The following is a 19575-nucleotide window of genomic DNA, read 5'->3' as shown; positions in this document are numbered from 1 at the left end:
TATTAAAAGTCAAAATTCAAGAAGATCCACAAATTTTGCTTTAGTTTCAAACTTTACAAAATATTAAAAATTTGTTGCTTAATTATTATTATTATATATATTAAACGAATTGCTTCTTAAGCGTACTACATGCAAAGATCATAATAAATTTTTGTGTGTTTCATACGTTTGAGATAGATTATATAATTTTTCTTTTAATATCACTACCATTACATCCTATATGTAAGTAATACCGTAATGGAAGAAAAAAGATGTAGTAGAAAAAAATAGTGGTATAACTTTGTTTAGGTTAACATATATAAATTTTGATTTTGAGCATATAACTTTGTTTAAGTTAACAAATACATACATTTCAATTTTGAGTATATATATATATATATTCTAACAAAAATGTAATGATATAAGAAAAATGTTTTAGAATAGAAAAGAATAAAAGAGATTTTGAGAAAAATTAAAGGAGAGAGATAATTTTATTAAAAAAATTTTAAGAAAAAAATATACAATTACTAATTTTTTGTTTGTCAATTATATTTCTATTAAAATTAATAGTATCAAAAAATATTTTAAATTTAATATTATCAAAAAAAATAAAAAAAATTATATAAAGATTAATTTGATTAATTTTTAAAATTTTAAGGTTGAAAATGACTTACGTCTGAACTTTCAATGACTATTTTGATTATAAATAACTTTTTTACATGTCAAGTGACACGTCACGTGTCACTGATCTGACACGTGGCATTAACTCACTACGTCATCATGCTACGTGACACTTAACGTAACATATCATCATCAAACTGATAGAAGGACTAACGTGACCAAGTCGTGTATCTTTCGAGGACGATTTCGATTAATTTTATCTTTCGAAAACCAAAATAAAAATCGAGATATTTTTCAGGAACGATTTTGACTATTAACTCTATATATTATCTACGTAAGTATTGAACTTAGGATAACTTCATAAATGAACTGAAATATAATATAGTAAATCCAGATCAGTTCAACCTATATAACATTCAGCTGGAAGCCTATAAATATGATAGCTATGTATTATATACGGTGAGGGACATAAATAAATTAAACACAGTAAGTAGTAGGCAAGGTTTTGGTTTAATACCATTCCTTTTGTCAATAGCTACTGACAAATCTGTTTACATAATTCTGCAATTCGGTCATAGGTTTGATCTGGCAAATAAAATGGCTTGGATATACCATTTGTTAAACATGTCATGTTCAATTCGCTGCCAGTCTCTTCTACCTGCATTTATGCCATTTAAACAACATTAATACACAAAATAAAATAAAATAAAATTATATCGAATTTTTGAAGTTTAGATGTAAATCACCTAAAAAACGGTTCATAACACTCTATCTATGATGGAATAATTTTTTTATCTTATAGTATTTTTTAGTCTAACAAACTAAAAATTAATTTATTATAAATAAAAATTTTATTTAAAAATTATTATTATCTAATAAATTAATATATATAAAATAATTTAAATCTTTCATATTTATTTAAGTGAATTAGTGAAATAATTCTCAAAACAGGAATATTTGGGCCAAAATGCGTACCGTACAAAATGCAGCTTTTTTAATTTGAGTGTCGCAGTGCCATTTGGAAATTGGAAGACAAGACAAATATTTGCACCAGGAGCAATGATCGTTTACGTTAACACCACGAAGAAGTGCAACTAAGCCTAAAGTGAACCTGCCAAGTAAATAATTTTAATTTTTACATATATTAGCATAGTTGTCAAGAATCGAATTGATAATTAAACAGATTAAATTACTAATTTATTGATTTAGTTCAATCAATAAGTAACTGACTCGATAGAATCAATCGTACATAAATAAAAAAATTAAAATAACCAAAATTTAAATTTATAAAATTTAAAATATATATTTTCATTAATATTTTAATAATCAAATTTTAATAAATTATAATAAATAAATTATAATTTAATTATCATTAAATAAATATATAAAGCTCTAGTATTTTGTCATAACAAAGATTTTTTTAACTTTTTATACTAAAGTAATTATTTTTTTATTTTAATAACTAACTAACTAGTTTGTATTTATTATATTATTATATACTATATGTATATATTGAAAAATGATATTTAATAAATATTATATAATCATAAAAAATAATAATATTATAATTAATAAAAATATTTTATATTTTTATTTATACATGTTTAAAAATATTTATATTACTAATTATGAATAATAAAAAATATAATTAATTTAAATATAAGTGAGTAAAAATTAAAATAATATTAACAAAATTATTGTATATTTTTATTATATAATTAATAATTAACATATAAAATAATAAGAAATAACATAATTTAGAGGTAAATAGAGCATACAATAAAATGAAAATTCCATATTTAACTCACATCTACATCAATTTTGTAATTTTCTCTCGATTTAGTTGGACTAATTTTGACAGATTCTGACCAATTTTCATCCTTAAACAGTCATAACATTGAACCGAATCAATCGATTCATCAATTTTAAAGTCGAACTGATTAGTGCGATCCGGTTGTTGAAACTATGCATACACATAAACCAAGACTGAAAAGGAATAGCAAGGATTAATTTGTGATTGCAATTCGGTTATGCACAAAATTGATTTTCATTATAAGGCAATTAATAATGTCTACAATACATTGAGGGTTGTTTTGTCGGTATACTTGATTGCTAGCATTTAGTAATGTTACAAACCCCCTCGGGTCCTATACTGGAACGGCCTTCGACTCAGATACCCAAGGTTGGCTTTCTTTTTTTTTCTAGAAGGTCCAAAAACGGCCCCACATCCTCTAACCAATATTCGAATTTAAGTACCTCCTTTATCTTAGCCAAATAAGATAAAATGAGATAATTACCACCAACTATATAAAGGGGAGTCAGAGGCCCGCTCAAGTACGTCATTCATTCTACACACCTTATACCTCTCAGATCCATTCTAACTTGAGCGTCGGAGTATCTTTGCAGGTACCAACCCCCGCCGCTCCAAGAGGACGACCCGGCAACCATCTCAACTCGCAAGTCTCCAATCCATCTCACAACCCATACTAAAGACCACTAGTACATTGGCGCCTTCTTTGGAGACTGCCAAGTCGTGACGGCAGGACGAAAAACCTCGAGGAGCAATCCTCAAGCCACTACCACAACTCAAACCTGCGAAGTCCAACCTCCGAATATCGAGATACCACCCCTCCCACCCACGGGAGGATAACAAGCATTGTGCATCGCCTACCAATCCCACCCTAGCAACAACTGAAAGACAACTGCCTACCCCCTGAAATCCGGTCTCCTGACGGCCTGGGAGAAAAGACAGTCCAAATAATCCAAGAACTATGCCTCAGGGTACAAAACCTTGAAGGCCAGGTTATGACCAAGGAACGGTATCACGCGGAACATGGAAGTCATGCGACCTCCAGAACCCGATCTTACCGCAAAACCAAGAACATGTCCCCTGAACAGCGACACAGTAAGAGACATGACCGCAGCATTTTTCGAGACCCAGAATGCCAACATGAAGAAGACAACCGACGACACCATCGGGAAGCCAAACGAGCACGAAGCAAGTATGTGATAATGGGAGCCACCTCGTTCACCGAAAAAATTTTAAGAGCCAAGCTTCCAAAGGGCTTTGACAAGCCCACAAATATGAAATACAACAGAACCAAAGGGCCCCAGGAATAGCAAAAAGCCTTCGAGACTAGGATGAACCCGGAAGGAGCCGCCGATGCGGTCCGATGCAGGTCCTTCTCGGTAACCTTAGCCGGCCCCGCAATCAAACGGTTCAACGCCCTCCCAAACAGCTCCAAAGCCCACCTTTCACGACATTTCCAGAAAATTTAGGCCTAGTTCACCACCAGAATTACCAAAGCCAAACACCTCATTAGCCTGCTCGGAGTCACCCAGAGACAAGATGAATCCACGAGGAAACACCTCGATAGGTTCAACGATGAGTGTCTAACAGTCGACGGACTCACAAACTCAGTCGCAAGTCTCTGTCTGACCAACGGCCTCATGAACGAGGACTTCCGGAAACACCTCACCACTAAGCCAGTCTAGACTATGCATGAAAGTAAAAGCGTCGCAAGGGAGTATATAAATGACGAAGATGTGAGCCAAGTCGTAGCAGCCAACAAACGGCAGCACGACACCTCGTAATAACCCGCCACCAAGAAAAACTCAGAAAGAACACTCCAAATCGGCAAACACCAATAGAACACCCCATGTTGGAAAGTTCTCACACTACACCCCTACTCGCTCCCATCACTGAGATCTACCATCAAATAGCAGAACAAGGCATCCTCCCAAAAGCGCAACAACTAAAGGAACGGACAGGAGGTAACAAGAGCCTGTACTGTGACTATCACCGAGGATACAGACACAACCCAAGACTACTTTGACCTAAAAGACACCCTCAAACAGGCCATCCGAGACGATAAGCTTCCGAGTTTGACAAAATCATCTGGGAATCCAGAAGGACGAAGAAAGGAAAATTATCAGAGTGCGAAGGGCGCAATCTAAGGATGTTACGACACGCACCAAAAGAAAGCCCAGAAGCTGACCCCACCATAATCGTGAACGTCATCAACGGGAAGGACGCCCCGGAAAATTCAAAATCAGCACTAAAAAAAGATGTTAAAATCCTGGCCGTGGGAAACCAGGCCCTAACCTCCCCAGTCGTAGAGGCGATTACATTCTCCCCTAATGACTGCCAACATGGCACCTCTGAGGAAGACGCCCCATTCGTCATCTCCACAAGAGTCGGGACCGGATCATAAACAGGATACTGGTCGAAATTGGAGTAGACTCCAATATCCTCTTCAGAGGAGCCTTCGACAAGCTAGGTGCAAACCCACTGATGAGCATATATTTTATATACTTTTCGGCATTGTTTTCATATAGTTTTCATTATGTTTTGTTAAGTTTTATTAAGTTTTCATAGGTTTTAGTGCAAAATTCTCATTTTTAGATTCTACTTTGAGTTTGTGTGTTTTATGGTGATTTCAGGTATTTTCTGGCTGAAATTGAGAAGTTTGAGCAGAAATCTGATTCAGAAGTAGAGAAAGGACTGCAGATGCTGTCAGGATCTGACCTCTGTGCACTCGAATGAGCTTTTCTAGAGTTACAGAAGTCCGAATGGCGTTCTCGCAATGGCTATGGAAAGCTAACATCCAGGGCTTTCTAGAAATATATAATTTTTTATAATTTGTTTCAGAAATGAAGGCCCAAAACTGGCGTTCAACGCCAGTAACTAGCTCCATTTCTGGCATCCAGCGCCCACAGGGGAGCAACTGGAGTTCAACGCCCAAAAGGGGGTCCCTAAACAGCGTTCAAAGCCCCTAAGGGACATTAGCACGTGGAAAACACTCAAGCTCAGCCCAAACACTCACCAAGTGGGCTCCAGAAGTGGATTTTTGTACTATCAACTTAGTATGTTATTTCTGTAATCCTTACTCACTAGAGTAGTATATATAGGAGAAGATCACCCATGTTTAAGATCTTCTTCCTCCCCCATTATTTTTGAACACTATTATATGCAATATAAGTCACTAACCTCCTAAGTTAGGGTTAGGAGCTCTGCTGAGTTTCATGGATTAATAATATTACTGTTCTATTTTCAATACAATTCTGATTCTATTCTCTTATGCACACTCGTTCTCCATCTCATGAATGAGAGTGACCCGTGACAATCACTCTTGTTCTACTTGGGTTCCGTGCGATTCCTGACCCGGATAGCGTTGAACTAAAGCTAGAGTTTGCATTGCGGATTCGTATAGAGCATCTGAGCAACTTTGGATATGTGACATATAATCCCGTTGTCTATGGGTGTCTGAGGTCTCTATGGTGCTAAGGCTAGAATCAGAGAAGCAACCCTCTCTGATCCGGAAGATCTGCCTTGTCTGTGGTACCTTGAGTAGGATCGCGAAGGGGAGTGGCTTGCTTAGAGCTTCATCTTCTACTACAGTGAGAAACCTAGAGGTGGCTTGATGAGAGGACATGAGTCACTTCAACATGGTGGATTGCTGTAGTAGCGGAAGTTAACTTGATAAGAGGACATGAGTTAATCACTTACGGTTGCCATTGAATAAATCAGAAAGCTATTGGGATAGACAATAAGAAAAGTTAATCCGGAAAGACAAAGCATCTCCGAAGCATTAACTGTTCGTCCATCACTATTTTCACAAATAAATCCGGTATTTTTATCTTTATTTATTTTATGCGTTTTCCAACAACACTCATCTTTTCATTCCGCCTGACTAAGATCTACAAGGTGTCGACTGCTTGCTCAAAACAACAATCCTCGTGGGATCAACCCTGACTCACCTCAGGTATTACTTGGTCGACCCGGTATACTTGCCAGTCTATCTGTGCGAATTCTGCGGAGCCAGTTTTGTCCACCAAGTTTTTGGTGCCGTTGCTGGGGATTGTTCAGATTTGACAAACAACCAGATTATCTTGTTGCTTAAATTAGGTACTTTTTACTATTTTGTTTGAGTCTTTTTACTTTCTTTTTCGAAAAAAATAAAAAATTTTTCAAAACCTTTTCTTTTTTATCTGTATCTTTTTGTTTGAGTCTTTCGTTCTTGTTCTTGTTAAAGTTTCGAATTTTCTTACTTTCTTTCCAAAAATTTTCAAAAATAGTGTCTTTTGTTTGAGTCTTGTATCAATCTTTAAGTTTGGTGTCTTTTTGAGTCATCTTGAGTCTCTAAGTTTCTTTTCTTTTCTTTTCTAAAATTAGAGTCTTTGATTTCAAAATTCTTAAGTTTGGTGTCTTTGAGTATTTTCCTTTAAAATTTTCGAAATTACTATCCTTGATTTTCAAAATTTTTAAATTTGGTGTCCTTTGATTATTCTTTATTTGCTTTGAATTTTTGAAAAGTGTTCTTTGTGTTCTTTCTTGGTGTTCAAGTTGTTCTTGTTTCTTTTCTTGTTTTGATCTTAAAATTTTTAAGTTTCATGTCTTTTGGTATTTTTCTTTTTGAATTTTCGAAAACTTTAGTGTCTTGATCTAAAAATTTTAAGTTTGGTGTTTTTTGGTTGTTTTTCTCTCTCTTCATTAATTAAAAAAAAACATCTTTTTTATCTTAATTTCCGAAAATTCCAAAGATTTTTCATATTTTAATTTCAAATCACTATCTTATCTTATCTTTCTTTAAAATTTTAAAATTCAAATCCTTTTCAAATCTTGTCATATCTTTTTAATTTAAAACTTTTTCTATCTTATCTTCTTTTAAATTTTAATTTCAAAATTTTCAAAATCAAATCTCTTCAATTCTTATCTTATCTTTCATAATTTCAAATTTTAAAATCAAATCTTTTTCTAATCTTCTATCTTATCTTAATTTCAAATCTTTCTTAATTAGTTTCTTGTTTTCTCTTTCTTTCTTTTTCAAAACTTCCTAATTAATTCCTCTCTCTCTATTTTCGAAAACTTTCCTTCTATTTCTCTCTCTTCTTTTTTTGAAATTCATCATTTAATTTTCAAATATTTTTATTTAATTAGCTTTTATTTTCGAATTCAATTAATAAATAAAATAAAAATAAAAAGATATTTTAATTCTAGTTTCTCTTTTTACTTCTTAATTTTCGAATTCTTATTCCCCTCATAGCCGAATTCTTTCTCTCTCTTCTCTATCTTCATTCTTCTTTATTCTTCACATCTCACAAGGAATTCTCTATACTGTGACATAGAGACTTCCGTTCTTCCTCTTTCTTGTTTTCCTTTTCTTGTTTATGAGCACGAATAAGGATAAAGAACCTTTCTTTGATCTTGATCCTGAACCTGAGAGGATCCTAAGGAAGCGTTTGCAACAAGCTAAAGCACAACACTCCGGAGGAAACCTCACAGAACTATTCGAATAAGAAACTGAAAACACAAATATGACAGCTGAACCGAATAATGGAGGAGATGTAAGGAAGGTTCTTGGTGACTTCATTGCACCAACTTCTGACCTCTATGGCAGAAGTATCTCTATACCTGCCATTAGAGCTAATAACTTTGAGCTAAAGCCTCAGTTAGTCTCTCTAATGCAACAGAATTGCAAGTTCCATGGACTTCCACTAGAAGATCCACATCAGTTCTTATCTGAATTCTTTAAAATCTGTGATACTGTTAAGAACAATGGAGTGGATCCTGAGGTCTACAGACTATGCTTTTTTCCTTTGCTGTTAGAGAAAAAGCTAGGATATGGTTGGATTCTCAACCTAAAGAAAGCCTAGACTCTTGGAAAAAGTTGGTCAATACTTTTTTGGCCAAGTTCTTTCCACCTCAAAAGATGAGCAAGCTCAGGGTGGAAGTTCAAACATTCAGACAAAAGGAGGGTGAAACCCTCTATGAAGCTTGGGAAAGATACAAGAAACTAATCTGGAGGTGCCCTCCTGACATGCTCTCAAAGTGGTCTATCCTAGGAATCTTCTATGATTGCCTATCTGAGCTTTCTAAGATGTCCTTAGACTATTCTGCTGGTGGATCACTCCACATGAAGAAAACGCCTAAAGAGGCACAGGAACTCATTGAAATGGTTGCAAACAACCAATTCATCTACACTTCTGAGAGAAACCCTGTGAACAATGGGGTAGCTTAGAATAAAGGAGTTCTAGAGGTTGACACTCTAAATACCATATTGACTCAGAACAAGATCTTGACCCAGCAGGTCAATATGATCTTTCATCATTTGACTGGATCACAAGCTGCAACTGGCAGCACTCACAAAGCCTCCTATGAATGAAAAGTTTATGATCCAGATCAACCTACAATGGAAGAGGTGAATTACATGGGAGAACCCTATGGAAACACCTACAATCCATCATGGAGGAATCATCCTAACCTTTCATGGAAGGATCAACAGAAGTCTCAATAAGGCTTCAACAATAATCAAGGTGAAAGAAACCAAAATAGGTTCAACAACAGACCACCATTCCCATCTTTTCAGGAACATATGGAGACTCCTAGGCAGAACCTTTCTGACTTAGTCGCAACAGTCTCCAACCTCTCTAACACCACTCATAGTTTCATAACTAAAACAAGGTCCTCCATTAGAAATCTGGAGGTACAAGTTGGTCAACTGAGCAAGAAAATCCCTGAAATTCCTTCTAACACTCTTCCTAGTAAAACTAAAGTAAACGAAGAGAAGAGTGCAAGGCCATCACAATGGACATTGAGGCCAAATCTGAAGGAGATGATTTGGTATTGAACGCCAGTAAGGAAGACCTTACAGGGCGTTCAACGCCCACAAAGGCACCATCACTGGCGTTGAACGCCAGTAAGGAGGACCTTACTGGGCATTCAACGCCCAAAAAGGCACAACCACTGGTGTTGAACGCCAGTGAAGGGATGCATGATGGGCGTTTAACTCCCAAAGAAACACAGATTCTCGCATTGAACGCCACAATAGGGATAGTTGGCAACCCTCAGCCCACTGAGAACTTCCCTATTAAAGAGTTGATGGAACCAAAGGTTCATGAGGAGCCAATTGAAGTTCTCTTGAATGCTTGGTTGAAGATCATAGAATCTACAGAGTACTCCTCCTCTGATGAGGAAAAGGAAACTAGAGAAGAGAAAGTTGCTCAGTACCTAAGAATTCTGATGAAGCTGAATGCCAAGCTATTTGGTATAGAGACACTGGAGGAAGAACCTCCGGTGCTCACCAAGGAACTCAATACCTTGGTTCAGCATAAGTTACCTCAGAAGAAGCTAGATCTTGGATGCTTCTTAATCCCTTGCACCATAGGTACCATGACCTTTGATAAGGCTCTGTGTGACCTAGGGTCAAGCATAAACCTCATGCTTCTCTCTGTAATGGAGAGGTTGGGAATCTTTGAGGTACAAGCTGCAAGAATCTCTCTAAAGATGGCAAACAAGTCCATGAAAAAGGCTTATAGACTAGTAGAGGATGTCTTCGTGAAGGTTGAAGACTTTACATCCCTGCTGACTTCATAATCCTGGATATTGGGGAGGAAGAGGATGAATCCATCATCCTTGGAAGACCCTTTCTAGCTATAGCCAAGGCTGTGATTGATATAGATAGAGGAGAACTATCCTTCAATTAGATGAGGACTGTCTTGTATTCAAGGTTCATAAACCTAATTCTACCTCAATTGAAAGAAGCACTATTCATAAACATGAAGTGCTTCAACTTTTTCTCTCAGTGCAGAGTTATACAGAGCCCACAGACACCAATTCTAAGTTTGGTGTTGGGCAGCCATTATCAAGCACTGAGAACAAAGGTACTAAGAAGAAAGTACCTAAAGGCTGAAGGGATAAGAAAATTCCCACTGAAGGCCTCTCACCTGGCATGAGAGTTATCTTCACTGACAATCCTGTCATTTCATACACTGTGAATAGAATCCTGTCTCTAGAACATGTGGAACTTATCCATGAGAGCACAGGCAAGAAGTTCACTATAAGGAGCAAAATTCTGGGCCCTTATCCATCTCTGTAAGGAGCTAACCGTCAAGGTAGAGACGTTAAAGAAGCGCTTGTTGGGAAGCAACACATCAATAATTAATGTTTTTCTTATTTTTCTTTAAGTTTATTTAAGTTATTTCAGTTTAATTTTCATTTTTGTTTAAGCTTGTGATCATGGGCAGTAGTTAGAACAAAACAGAAACCATTGGAGCTGGAAATAGAACACCTTGAAGCAAAGACCTTGCTGGCGTTCAACGCCTACCAGGGAGTGCATTGCTAGCGTTGAACGCCAGCCAGGGAGCATATTGTTGAAGTTGAACACCAGCCAGGGAATCTGAAGCTAGCATTGAACACCAGTCAGGGGGCAGCCATGGGCGTTCAACGCCCCAACAGAGGCATAGACCTAGCGTTGAACGCCAGGCAGGATTGCCCTCAAAGGCGTTCGACGCCCAATAAGAGGTACATAGCTGGCGTTGAACGCCAGCCAGGAGCAAGAGCTAGGCGTTCAACGCCAGAAGGGGTAGGGAACTTGACTTTCCTAGCCTCTCAGGACCAGTGGGTCCCGCAGAATCTCCACCTACCCCACATTCTTCACTCTCTTACTTTCACTCTTCCTTACACACTCTTCCCTATAAACCCTAACCCAATCACGTCCATACCTCTTCCCAAAATCATCATAACTCTCACCAATCTTCACCCACTTCAAATTCAAACTTTCCCTTCTATTTACCCTTCCCATAACTGAACCCTACCCTATCCCACCCCTATAAATACCCTTTCTTTATACCCTTCATACACACACCATTCATACACTAAAGCCCCCTTGGCCGAATCCTCCTCTCCTCCTTTCTCTACCAATTCTCTTCTTCTTCTACTCTTTTCTTCATATTTTGCTCGAGGATGAGCAAAGCTTTTAATTTTGGTGTTGGAAAAGCCTTGCTTTTTGCTTTCCATTCCCACTTATGGCATCCAAAGTCGGAGAATCCTCTAGAAAGAGGAAAGGAAAAGTAGTTGCTTCTACCTCCGAATTTTGGAAGATGGAGAGATTCATCACCAAAGCCTATCAAGACCACTTCTATGAAGTAGTGGTAAAGAAAAGGGTGATTCCTAAAGTCCCCTTTAAGCTCATAAAGAATGAGTATCCAGAGATCCAAAGACAAATCCAGAGGAGAGGTTGCAAAGTCCTAACCAATCTTATTTCGGAAGTTGGAATATTAATGGTGCAAGAGTTCTATGCTAATGCATAGGTTACTAAAAACCATGACACTAGCGTAAACCCCAGTCCCAAAAATTGGCACACCATGGTCCGAGGGTGACTTTTGGATTTCAGCTCGAAAAGTGTAAGGTTAGTGCTCCAATTTCCAATGATGCAAGGAGACCCACATCCTTACACTAGGAGAGTCAATTTTGACCAAGGCTGGACCAAGTCCTTTCAGACATTTGTGTGGAAGGAGCTCAGTGGAAGAAGGATGCTCAAGGCAAGCCTGTCCAACTGATAAGGCTTGACCTCAAGCCCATAGCTAGAGGATGGTTATAATTTATCCAATGCTCTATCATCCCTACTATCAACTGGTCAGAAGTGATCATTAACCAAGCCATAATGATTCACTGTATCATGCTTAGAAGTGAGGTGGAGGTACATGAGGTAATACCTCAAGAACTGTACAAGGTAGCTGACAAGCCTTCCACCTTAGCAAGGTTGACTTTCCTCCACCTTATCTGTCATCTGTGCAATTCAGCTGGAATTGTCATAGAAGGAGACATCTCCATTGAGGAGGACAAGCCTATCACCAAGAAGAGGATGGAGCAAACTAGAGAGCCCACACGTGCACCTCAACAAGAGCATGTGGAGATGCCTCAACAAGAAAACCCTGAGATACCTCAAGGGATACATTTTTTCCCCAAGGCTATTGGGACCAATTTCACACTTCTTTAGGAGAACCGAGCTCTAGCATGGGTCAACTAAGGATGGAACATCAAGAACACTCCACCATCCTCCATGACATAAGAGAAGATCAAAGAGTCATGAGGGAAGAACAACAGAGGCAGGGGTGTGACATAGAAGAGATCAAGCACTCCATTGGATCCTCCAGAAGGAGTAGTAGCCGCCATCACTGATAAACCACTATTTTATGGTTTATCTTGTGCTTAATTGAGTGGTTTTTATCTATTCTTTACCCACTTATTCATACTATTTGCATGGTTTTACATTTGCCTTCCTAATTATGTGCTTTAATTGAAAACATGTTTCTTTGGCCTTATATTTTCTAATATTAAATCCTCTCTTATTACCATTAGATGCCTTGATATGTGTGTTAAGTAATTTCAGAGATTACAGGGCAGGAATGGCTCAGAGGGTAGAAAGGAAGCATGCAAAAGTGGAAAGAATACAAGAAGTTGGAGAAATTGCTAAGCTGTCCAGCCTGACCTCTTCGCACTCAAACGGCTATAACTTTAGCTACAGAGGTCCAAACGATGCGGTTCCAGTTGCATTGGAAAGCTAACGTTCGGGGTTTCGATTTGATATATAATATGCTATAGTTCCCCTGACGCTAGCGACGTGACCACGTGATCCATGCGGCCGCGTCGCAGTGACGGAAATCCAGCGTGGTTGAATTCGAGACCAGCGAATTCTGGGCTATTTCTGACCCAGTTTGTGGACCAGAAAACACAGATTAGAGGCTATAAAGTGGGAGAACGCATCCATTCATAAGGGAGGCTCTCATATTCACAATTTTAGGAGTAGATGTAGTTTTTAGAGAGAGAGGTTCTTTCCTCACTCTTAGGATTAGGATTTAGGACTTCTCTTAGTTTTATGAGTGACTCTCAATCCCAGGTTCTTTATTTTTATTTATTTTCCTAATTTTATGAACTCTTCCATGTTATATTTGATATCTTTATTAGAGTTAATTGAGGTATTTCAGATTTATGATTGCTTTCTTTTATAAATAATTTAGATATTTTCCCCCTTTTTGGCTTGGGTCAAGTAATTGGTAACACTTGAGCTGTCAAATAAAACAGTGGTTGAAATTGGCAGATTCTGATTGCACTAGGATTGCTCTAAAGCTAGTCTCTCCACAAGAGTTGACTAGGACTTGAGAATCAAGCTAATCAGTCCACTTAACTTTCCTTTGTTTAGTAAACGTTAACAAAGTGGGATTAAAATCCAATTCTCATCACAATTGATAAGGATAGGACTTCCAGTTCTTCATATCTTGCCAAGAGATTTTATTAGTATTATTTTATTTTACTTGTCATATAACATATTCCCACCTTACTTCTTAAAACCCCAAATTTACAATCTCCATAACCAATAATAAGAACATACTTCCCTACAATTCCTTGAGAAGACGACCCGAGGTTTGAATACTCGGTTATCAATTTCAAAGGGGTTTGTTACTTGTGACAACCAAAACTTTTGTAAGAAAGGTTGATTGCTTGGTTTAGTAACTATACTTGCAACGAGTATTTACTATAACTTCTAAACCATCAATCTTCAGTTCTTCAAAATCACTAAGGTGGATTCGTTCTCTTTACTCCCCTGTTGCTTATATTTTTTCCATGTATTTTATTTTTATTGTCTGTTTCTAGTGCATGATCATCTGTTTTTATGTCTTAAAGCTACGAAATATTCCATGCATCTCTCACCTTGCTTAAAAAGAAAAATTATTTTAATTGAGAGAAAAGTAAGATGTATGAATTTCAAGTTTTATATTAGGAATAGTTCAATTAGTTGATGTGGTGGCATTGCTTTTGTTTTCTGAATGTATGAATGAACAGTGCATATTTGATATTGGAGTAAAGAAAGTTAGCACTTGAAAGAATGATGATAAAAGTGAAATATTGTTGGTAATATGAAAAATCTCCAAAAATTGATTCTTGAAACAAGAAAAAGCAGCAAAAAGCAATAAAAGAAAAAATATATATGCTTATGTGAAAAAAAGAAGAAAAAAAAAACAAGCAGAAAAAGCCAATAGCTCTTAAAACCAAAAGGCAAGAGCAAAAAACCAATAGCTCTTTAAACCAAACGGTAAGAGCAAGGATCCAAGGCATTGAGCATCAATGGTTAGGAGGGCCTACAAGAAATATCATAGCCTAAACAGTTCAATTGAGCTGGTTCCCTAACTATATGCTTGTGGTGTGAAGGTGTCAAGTGAAAAACTTGAGACTAAGCAGTTAAAGTCGTGATCCAAAGCAAACGAGTGTGCTTAAGAACTCTAGACACCACTGGCTGGAGATTCTAGCAAAGTTGAGTCACAATCCAAAAGGGTTCACCTAGTTAAAGTGTCTGTGGCATTTATGTATTCGGTGGTAATATTGGAAAACAAAGTGCTTACGGTCACGGCCAAGACTCTAAAGAAGATATGTTCAAGAATTAAAAAGAACTTAACTAGGATAATCAATAATATCATCTGGATTTTCATTTCCTAAAGATGCTAATCACTCTTAGCTTCAATCGAAAGTGAGATGCCAAAACTGTTCAGAAGCAAAAAGCTATTAAGTCCCACTCATCTAATCGAAACTGAGCTTCATTGAAAACTCTGAGATTTATTGTATTCTTCTCTTCTTTTTATCCTACTTTATTTTTGGTTGCTTGGAGACAAGCAACAGTTAAGTTTGGTGTTTTGATGAGAGGATATTTTATACGCTTTTTGGCATTGTTTTCATATAGTTTTCATTATGTTTTGTTTAAGTTTTATTAAGTTTTCATAGGTTTTAGTGCAAATTTCACATTTTTGGATTGTAATTTAAGTTTGTGTGTTTTATGGTGATTTCAGGTATTTTCTGGCTGAAATTGAGGGGCTTGAGCAGAAGTCTAATTCAGAAGCAGAGAAAGGACTACAGATGCTGTCAGGATCTAACCTCCGTGCACTCAAAGGAGCTTTTCTAGAGCTACAGAAGTTCACATGGCGCGCTCTTAATGGCTATGGAAAGCTAACATCTAGGGCTTTCCAGAAATATATAATAGTTCATACTGTGTTTTAGAAATGAAGGCTCAAAACTGGCGTTCAACACCAGCCACCAGCCCCATTCCTGACGTCCAGCACCCACAGGGGAGCAACTGGAGTTCAACGCCCAAAAGGGGGTCCCTAGCCAGTGTTCAATGCCCGTAAGGGACATTAGCACGTGGGAGACACTCAAGCTCAGCCCAAACAAACACCAAGTGGGCTCCAGAAGTGGATTTTCGCACTATCAACTTAGTTTATCTTATTTCTATAATCCTTAGTCACTAGAGTAGTATATATAGGAGAAGATCACTCATGTTTAGGATCTTCTTCCTCCCCCATTATTTTCGAACACTATTATGTACAGTATGAGTCACTAACCTCCTAAGTTAGGGTTAGGAGCTCTGTTGAGTTTCATGGATTAATAATATTACTGTTCTATTTTCAATACAATTCTGATTCTATTCTCTTATGCACACTCGTTCTTCATCTCATGAATGAGAGTGACCCATGACAATCACTCTTGTTCTACTTGGGTTCCATGCGATTCCTGGCTTGGATAGTGTTGAACTAAAGCTAGAGTTTACATTGCGGATTCATATAGAGCATCTGAGCAACTTTAGATATGTGACATATAATCCCGTTGTCTACGGGTGCGTAACGTCTTTGTGGCGCTAAGGCAAGAGTCAAAGAAGCAATCCTCTCTGATCCGGAAGATCTGCCTTGTCTGTGGCACCTTAAGTAGGATCGCGAAGGGGAGTGGCTTGCTCAGAGCTTCATCTTCTGCTACAGTGAGAAACCTAGAGGTGGCTTGATGAGAGGACATGAGTTAATCACTTACAGCTACCGTTGAATAAATCAAAAAGCTATTGGGATAGACAGTAAGTAAAGTTAATCCGAAAAGACCAAGCATCTCTGAAGCCTTAATTGTTCGTCCATCACTGTTTTCACAAATTCATCCGGTATTTCTATCTTTATTTATTTTATGCATTTTCCAACAACACTCATCTTTTCATTCCGCCAACTAAGATCTACAAGGTGTTCACTGCTTGCTCAAAACAACAATCCTCATGGAATCGACCCTGACTCACCTCAGGTATTACTTGGTCGACCTGGTATACTTGCCGGTCTATCTGTGCGAATTCTATGGAGCCAGTTTCGTGCACCACCCACCGCCACGGGGCAACCAAACTCGGGGACTACTTCCTCAAACCAAACGGTTCCATAGTGTTACCACTCACCATCGAGACCGGGAGCCAGAGGAAGACCATCCTCTCTGATTTTGTGGTCCTCAAAGACTCCACTGCCTACAATATTATCCTCGAAAGAAAAACAATCAATGACCTTTCCGCTGTCATCTTCACCAAATTCCTCCTCATGAAGTTCCAAGCTAATAACGGCACCATTGGAACAATACACGGGGACTGGAAAGTCGCGGTAGAATGTGACAATAGAAGTCTGGCCCTCCGTAAGAGGTCCCACGACGCAGCCGACATCTTCCTTGCCGACCTCGACGCACATCAGGATGGCCAGCCCCGACCAAAACCAGTAGGGGACATGAAAAAATTACAAATAAGGCAAACCAAGGAAGAATACATGTTCATCAACAAGAGCTTGCCCTACGACCTGAAAGGGTACCTAATAGAACTCCTAAAGCGAAACATGAACCTGTTTGCATTTACCCCGACCGACATGCCGGGCATAGGGTCCCACTGCTTGGCCATCGATCCAAAAGCCAAGCCCGTCACCCAAAGAAGAAGGAAAATGTCACTAGATCGAGCTGCTGAAGTCAGGAAACAAGTCAAATCCTTTCTCGAAGCAGGCTTCATCCAGGAGATATCTTACGCAACCTGGTTAGCAAACATCGTATTAGTCAAGAAAGCAAACGGCAAGTGGCGAATGTGTGTCGATTACACAGACTTGAACAAAGCTTGTCCCAAAGACACCTTCCCCCTTCCAAGCATTGATAGACTTGTCGACGCCACATCTGGGCACCAATACCTTAGCTTCATGGATGCCTACTCGGGGTATAACCAAATACCTATGCATCGACCCGACAGGGACAAGACAACCTTTGTAACTCCCAACAGCACGTACTGTTACATAGTCATTCCATTCGGACTAAAAAATGCAGGAGCCACCTACCAGAAACTCGTCACCAAGATTTTTCAACACTTCTCTGGAACCAAGTTGGAGGTCTACATCGATGACATGCTTGCCAAAACCTAAAACAGCGAAGAGCTCATCAGTGACCTCGAACTTGTGCTGAATACCTTAAGGGAACATCGAATGCACCTCAACCCAACAAAATGCACGTTCGGAATGGAAGCAGAAAAATTCTTGGGCTTCATGATTACCCAACGGGGGTTGAAGCAAATCTAGAAAATTGTAGAGCCATCATTGAGATGAGCAGTCCGGTAAATCTCAAGGACGTCCAAAGACTAACTGGATGACTATCTGCCCTCTTCTGATTTAAAAAACTCGCCTTTGTGCTACTCATGGGCTCATGACGCCTTCAACAATTCCTCTAGGCCCACCCCATTACGGTTCAAATCGACCAGGTGGTTAGGCAGGTGCTGCAAAAGCCGGACCTGGTAGGAAGAATGCTCACATGGTCTGTCGAACTATCACAATACCATATCGGATTCGAGTCTAGGAAGGCCATCAAGGCACAAGCTATGGAAGACTTTCTCGCCGAAATCACCTTGGAAAATGAACCCATAGAAGCTTGGAAGCTACATGTGGATGGCTCATCTAACACCAGCTTGGGAGGAGCAGGGTGATACTAGAAAACAAGAACAGAATCATCATTGAACAGTCCTTTTGATACAAATTCCCGATATCCAACAATCAAGCAAAATACGAGGCTCTCCTGGCCAAACTAACATTAACCAAGGAAGTTGGGATAAGAGCTCTAGAAATTTTCAGCGACTCCCAAGCAGCTCCCAAATTAACGGGGACAAATAAACATGGGACCCCCTGCTACAACAATACCTAGCAAAAGTAAAAGAACTGATGGCTAAGTTCGAGCAAGTAACCGTCCAACACGTTCTCATAGAACGGACACAAGGGCAGACTTACTCTCAAAACTAGCGAGCACTAAGCCAGGCTAGGGAAATCGTTCACTGATCCAAGAGGCCATCAAAACACCGTCCATCTCGGTCACGACCGCGGTCGACCTTCCGATCTCAAGTTGAAACTCATGGACCTCCCCAATACTTCAATACCTCATGAATGGAACATTACCCGAGGATCTCAAGGAAGCAAAATGCCTGAAACGGGAAGCCTCGAACTACACCACAATAGTGGGACAGCTTTATAAGTGTGAACTCTCACCACCCTTCCTCAAGTGCATAAAACCCAACGAAATAGACTACATACTCTGTGAAATCTATGAAGGATGTTGTAGCCACCATGTAGGAGGGAAACCTTGGCCCAAAAAGTCATCCGAGTAGGCTACTTCTGGCCTTCCATCATACAGGACTCCCTCCAACTAGTCAAAAGTTGCGGCAAGTGCCAAATCCACTCTGACTTCCACTCGACCTCGTTGGCCCCTTCCCTACGGCTCCCGGATAGCTCCGATACCTCATTGTCACCATCAACTACTACACTAAGTGGATCGAAGCCGAACCCTTGGCCTCCATCACGGCCACCAAATGTCGGAAGTTCTTCTAGAGACACATCGTGACCCAATTTGGGATTTCCGAGGTCGTAATCACGGACAACGGGATGCAATTCGCGGACAAGCGGTTCAGAGAATTTCTAGACAGACTACACATCTCTCACCAGTTCAGTTCAGTGGAGCACCCACAGACAAATGGACAAGTTAAATAGGCCAACAAGATAATAGTGAAAGGCCTTAAGAAAAGGCTCGATGAAGCCAAAGGACTTTAGGCCGACGAACTCGGGTCAATCCTCTGGTCATACAGACCCCCCTCCAAACCACCACAGGAGAAACCCCCTTTCGGCTTACTTACGACCTAGAAGCCATCATTCTGGTGGAAGTCGGAAACTCCAGCTCATGAAGAACCGTCGGAGGTAATGACGGAGAAGTAGAGTGGGACCTCACTGACGAGGTCAGAAGCATAACCCACCTATGAGAGCTAGCCCTAAAACAGAGAATAAGCCTAAGATACAATTGCGGCTTGATCCGGCGGGACTTCGGACCCGATGACCTCGTCTTAC

General features: G+C 39.0%; 1 protein-coding gene and 1 non-coding gene across 2 annotated transcripts in view; both read right to left on the bottom strand.

Moving 5' to 3' along the window:
* Positions 1–935: 935 nt before the first annotated feature.
* LOC112743230 (RHOMBOID-like protein 2) overlaps positions 936–19575 on the bottom strand; it is a 29213-nt gene continuing 10573 nt past the window's right edge. The window contains exons 5-6 of the mRNA XM_025792447.3: positions 1576–1711; positions 936–1258 (exon numbers count right to left, since the gene is read on the bottom strand). Coding sequence (XP_025648232.1) covers positions 1136–1258; positions 1576–1711 — 259 coding nt within the window. The 3' untranslated portion in view covers positions 936–1135. The remainder of the gene's footprint in view (positions 1259–1575; positions 1712–19575) is intronic.
* LOC112745683 (small nucleolar RNA R71) lies at positions 8319–8422 on the bottom strand. The gene has a single exon (XR_003173598.1). It is a non-coding gene; the product is annotated as a small nucleolar RNA R71 (small nucleolar RNA).

The sequence above is a fragment of the Arachis hypogaea genome, chromosome 14 (assembly GCF_003086295.3).
Source record: "Arachis hypogaea cultivar Tifrunner chromosome 14, arahy.Tifrunner.gnm2.J5K5, whole genome shotgun sequence".
Taxonomy (NCBI): Eukaryota; Viridiplantae; Streptophyta; class Magnoliopsida; order Fabales; family Fabaceae; genus Arachis; species Arachis hypogaea.
The sequence above is the reverse complement of the archived record's forward strand: the minus strand, read 5'-3'. Positions and strand labels throughout refer to the sequence as shown.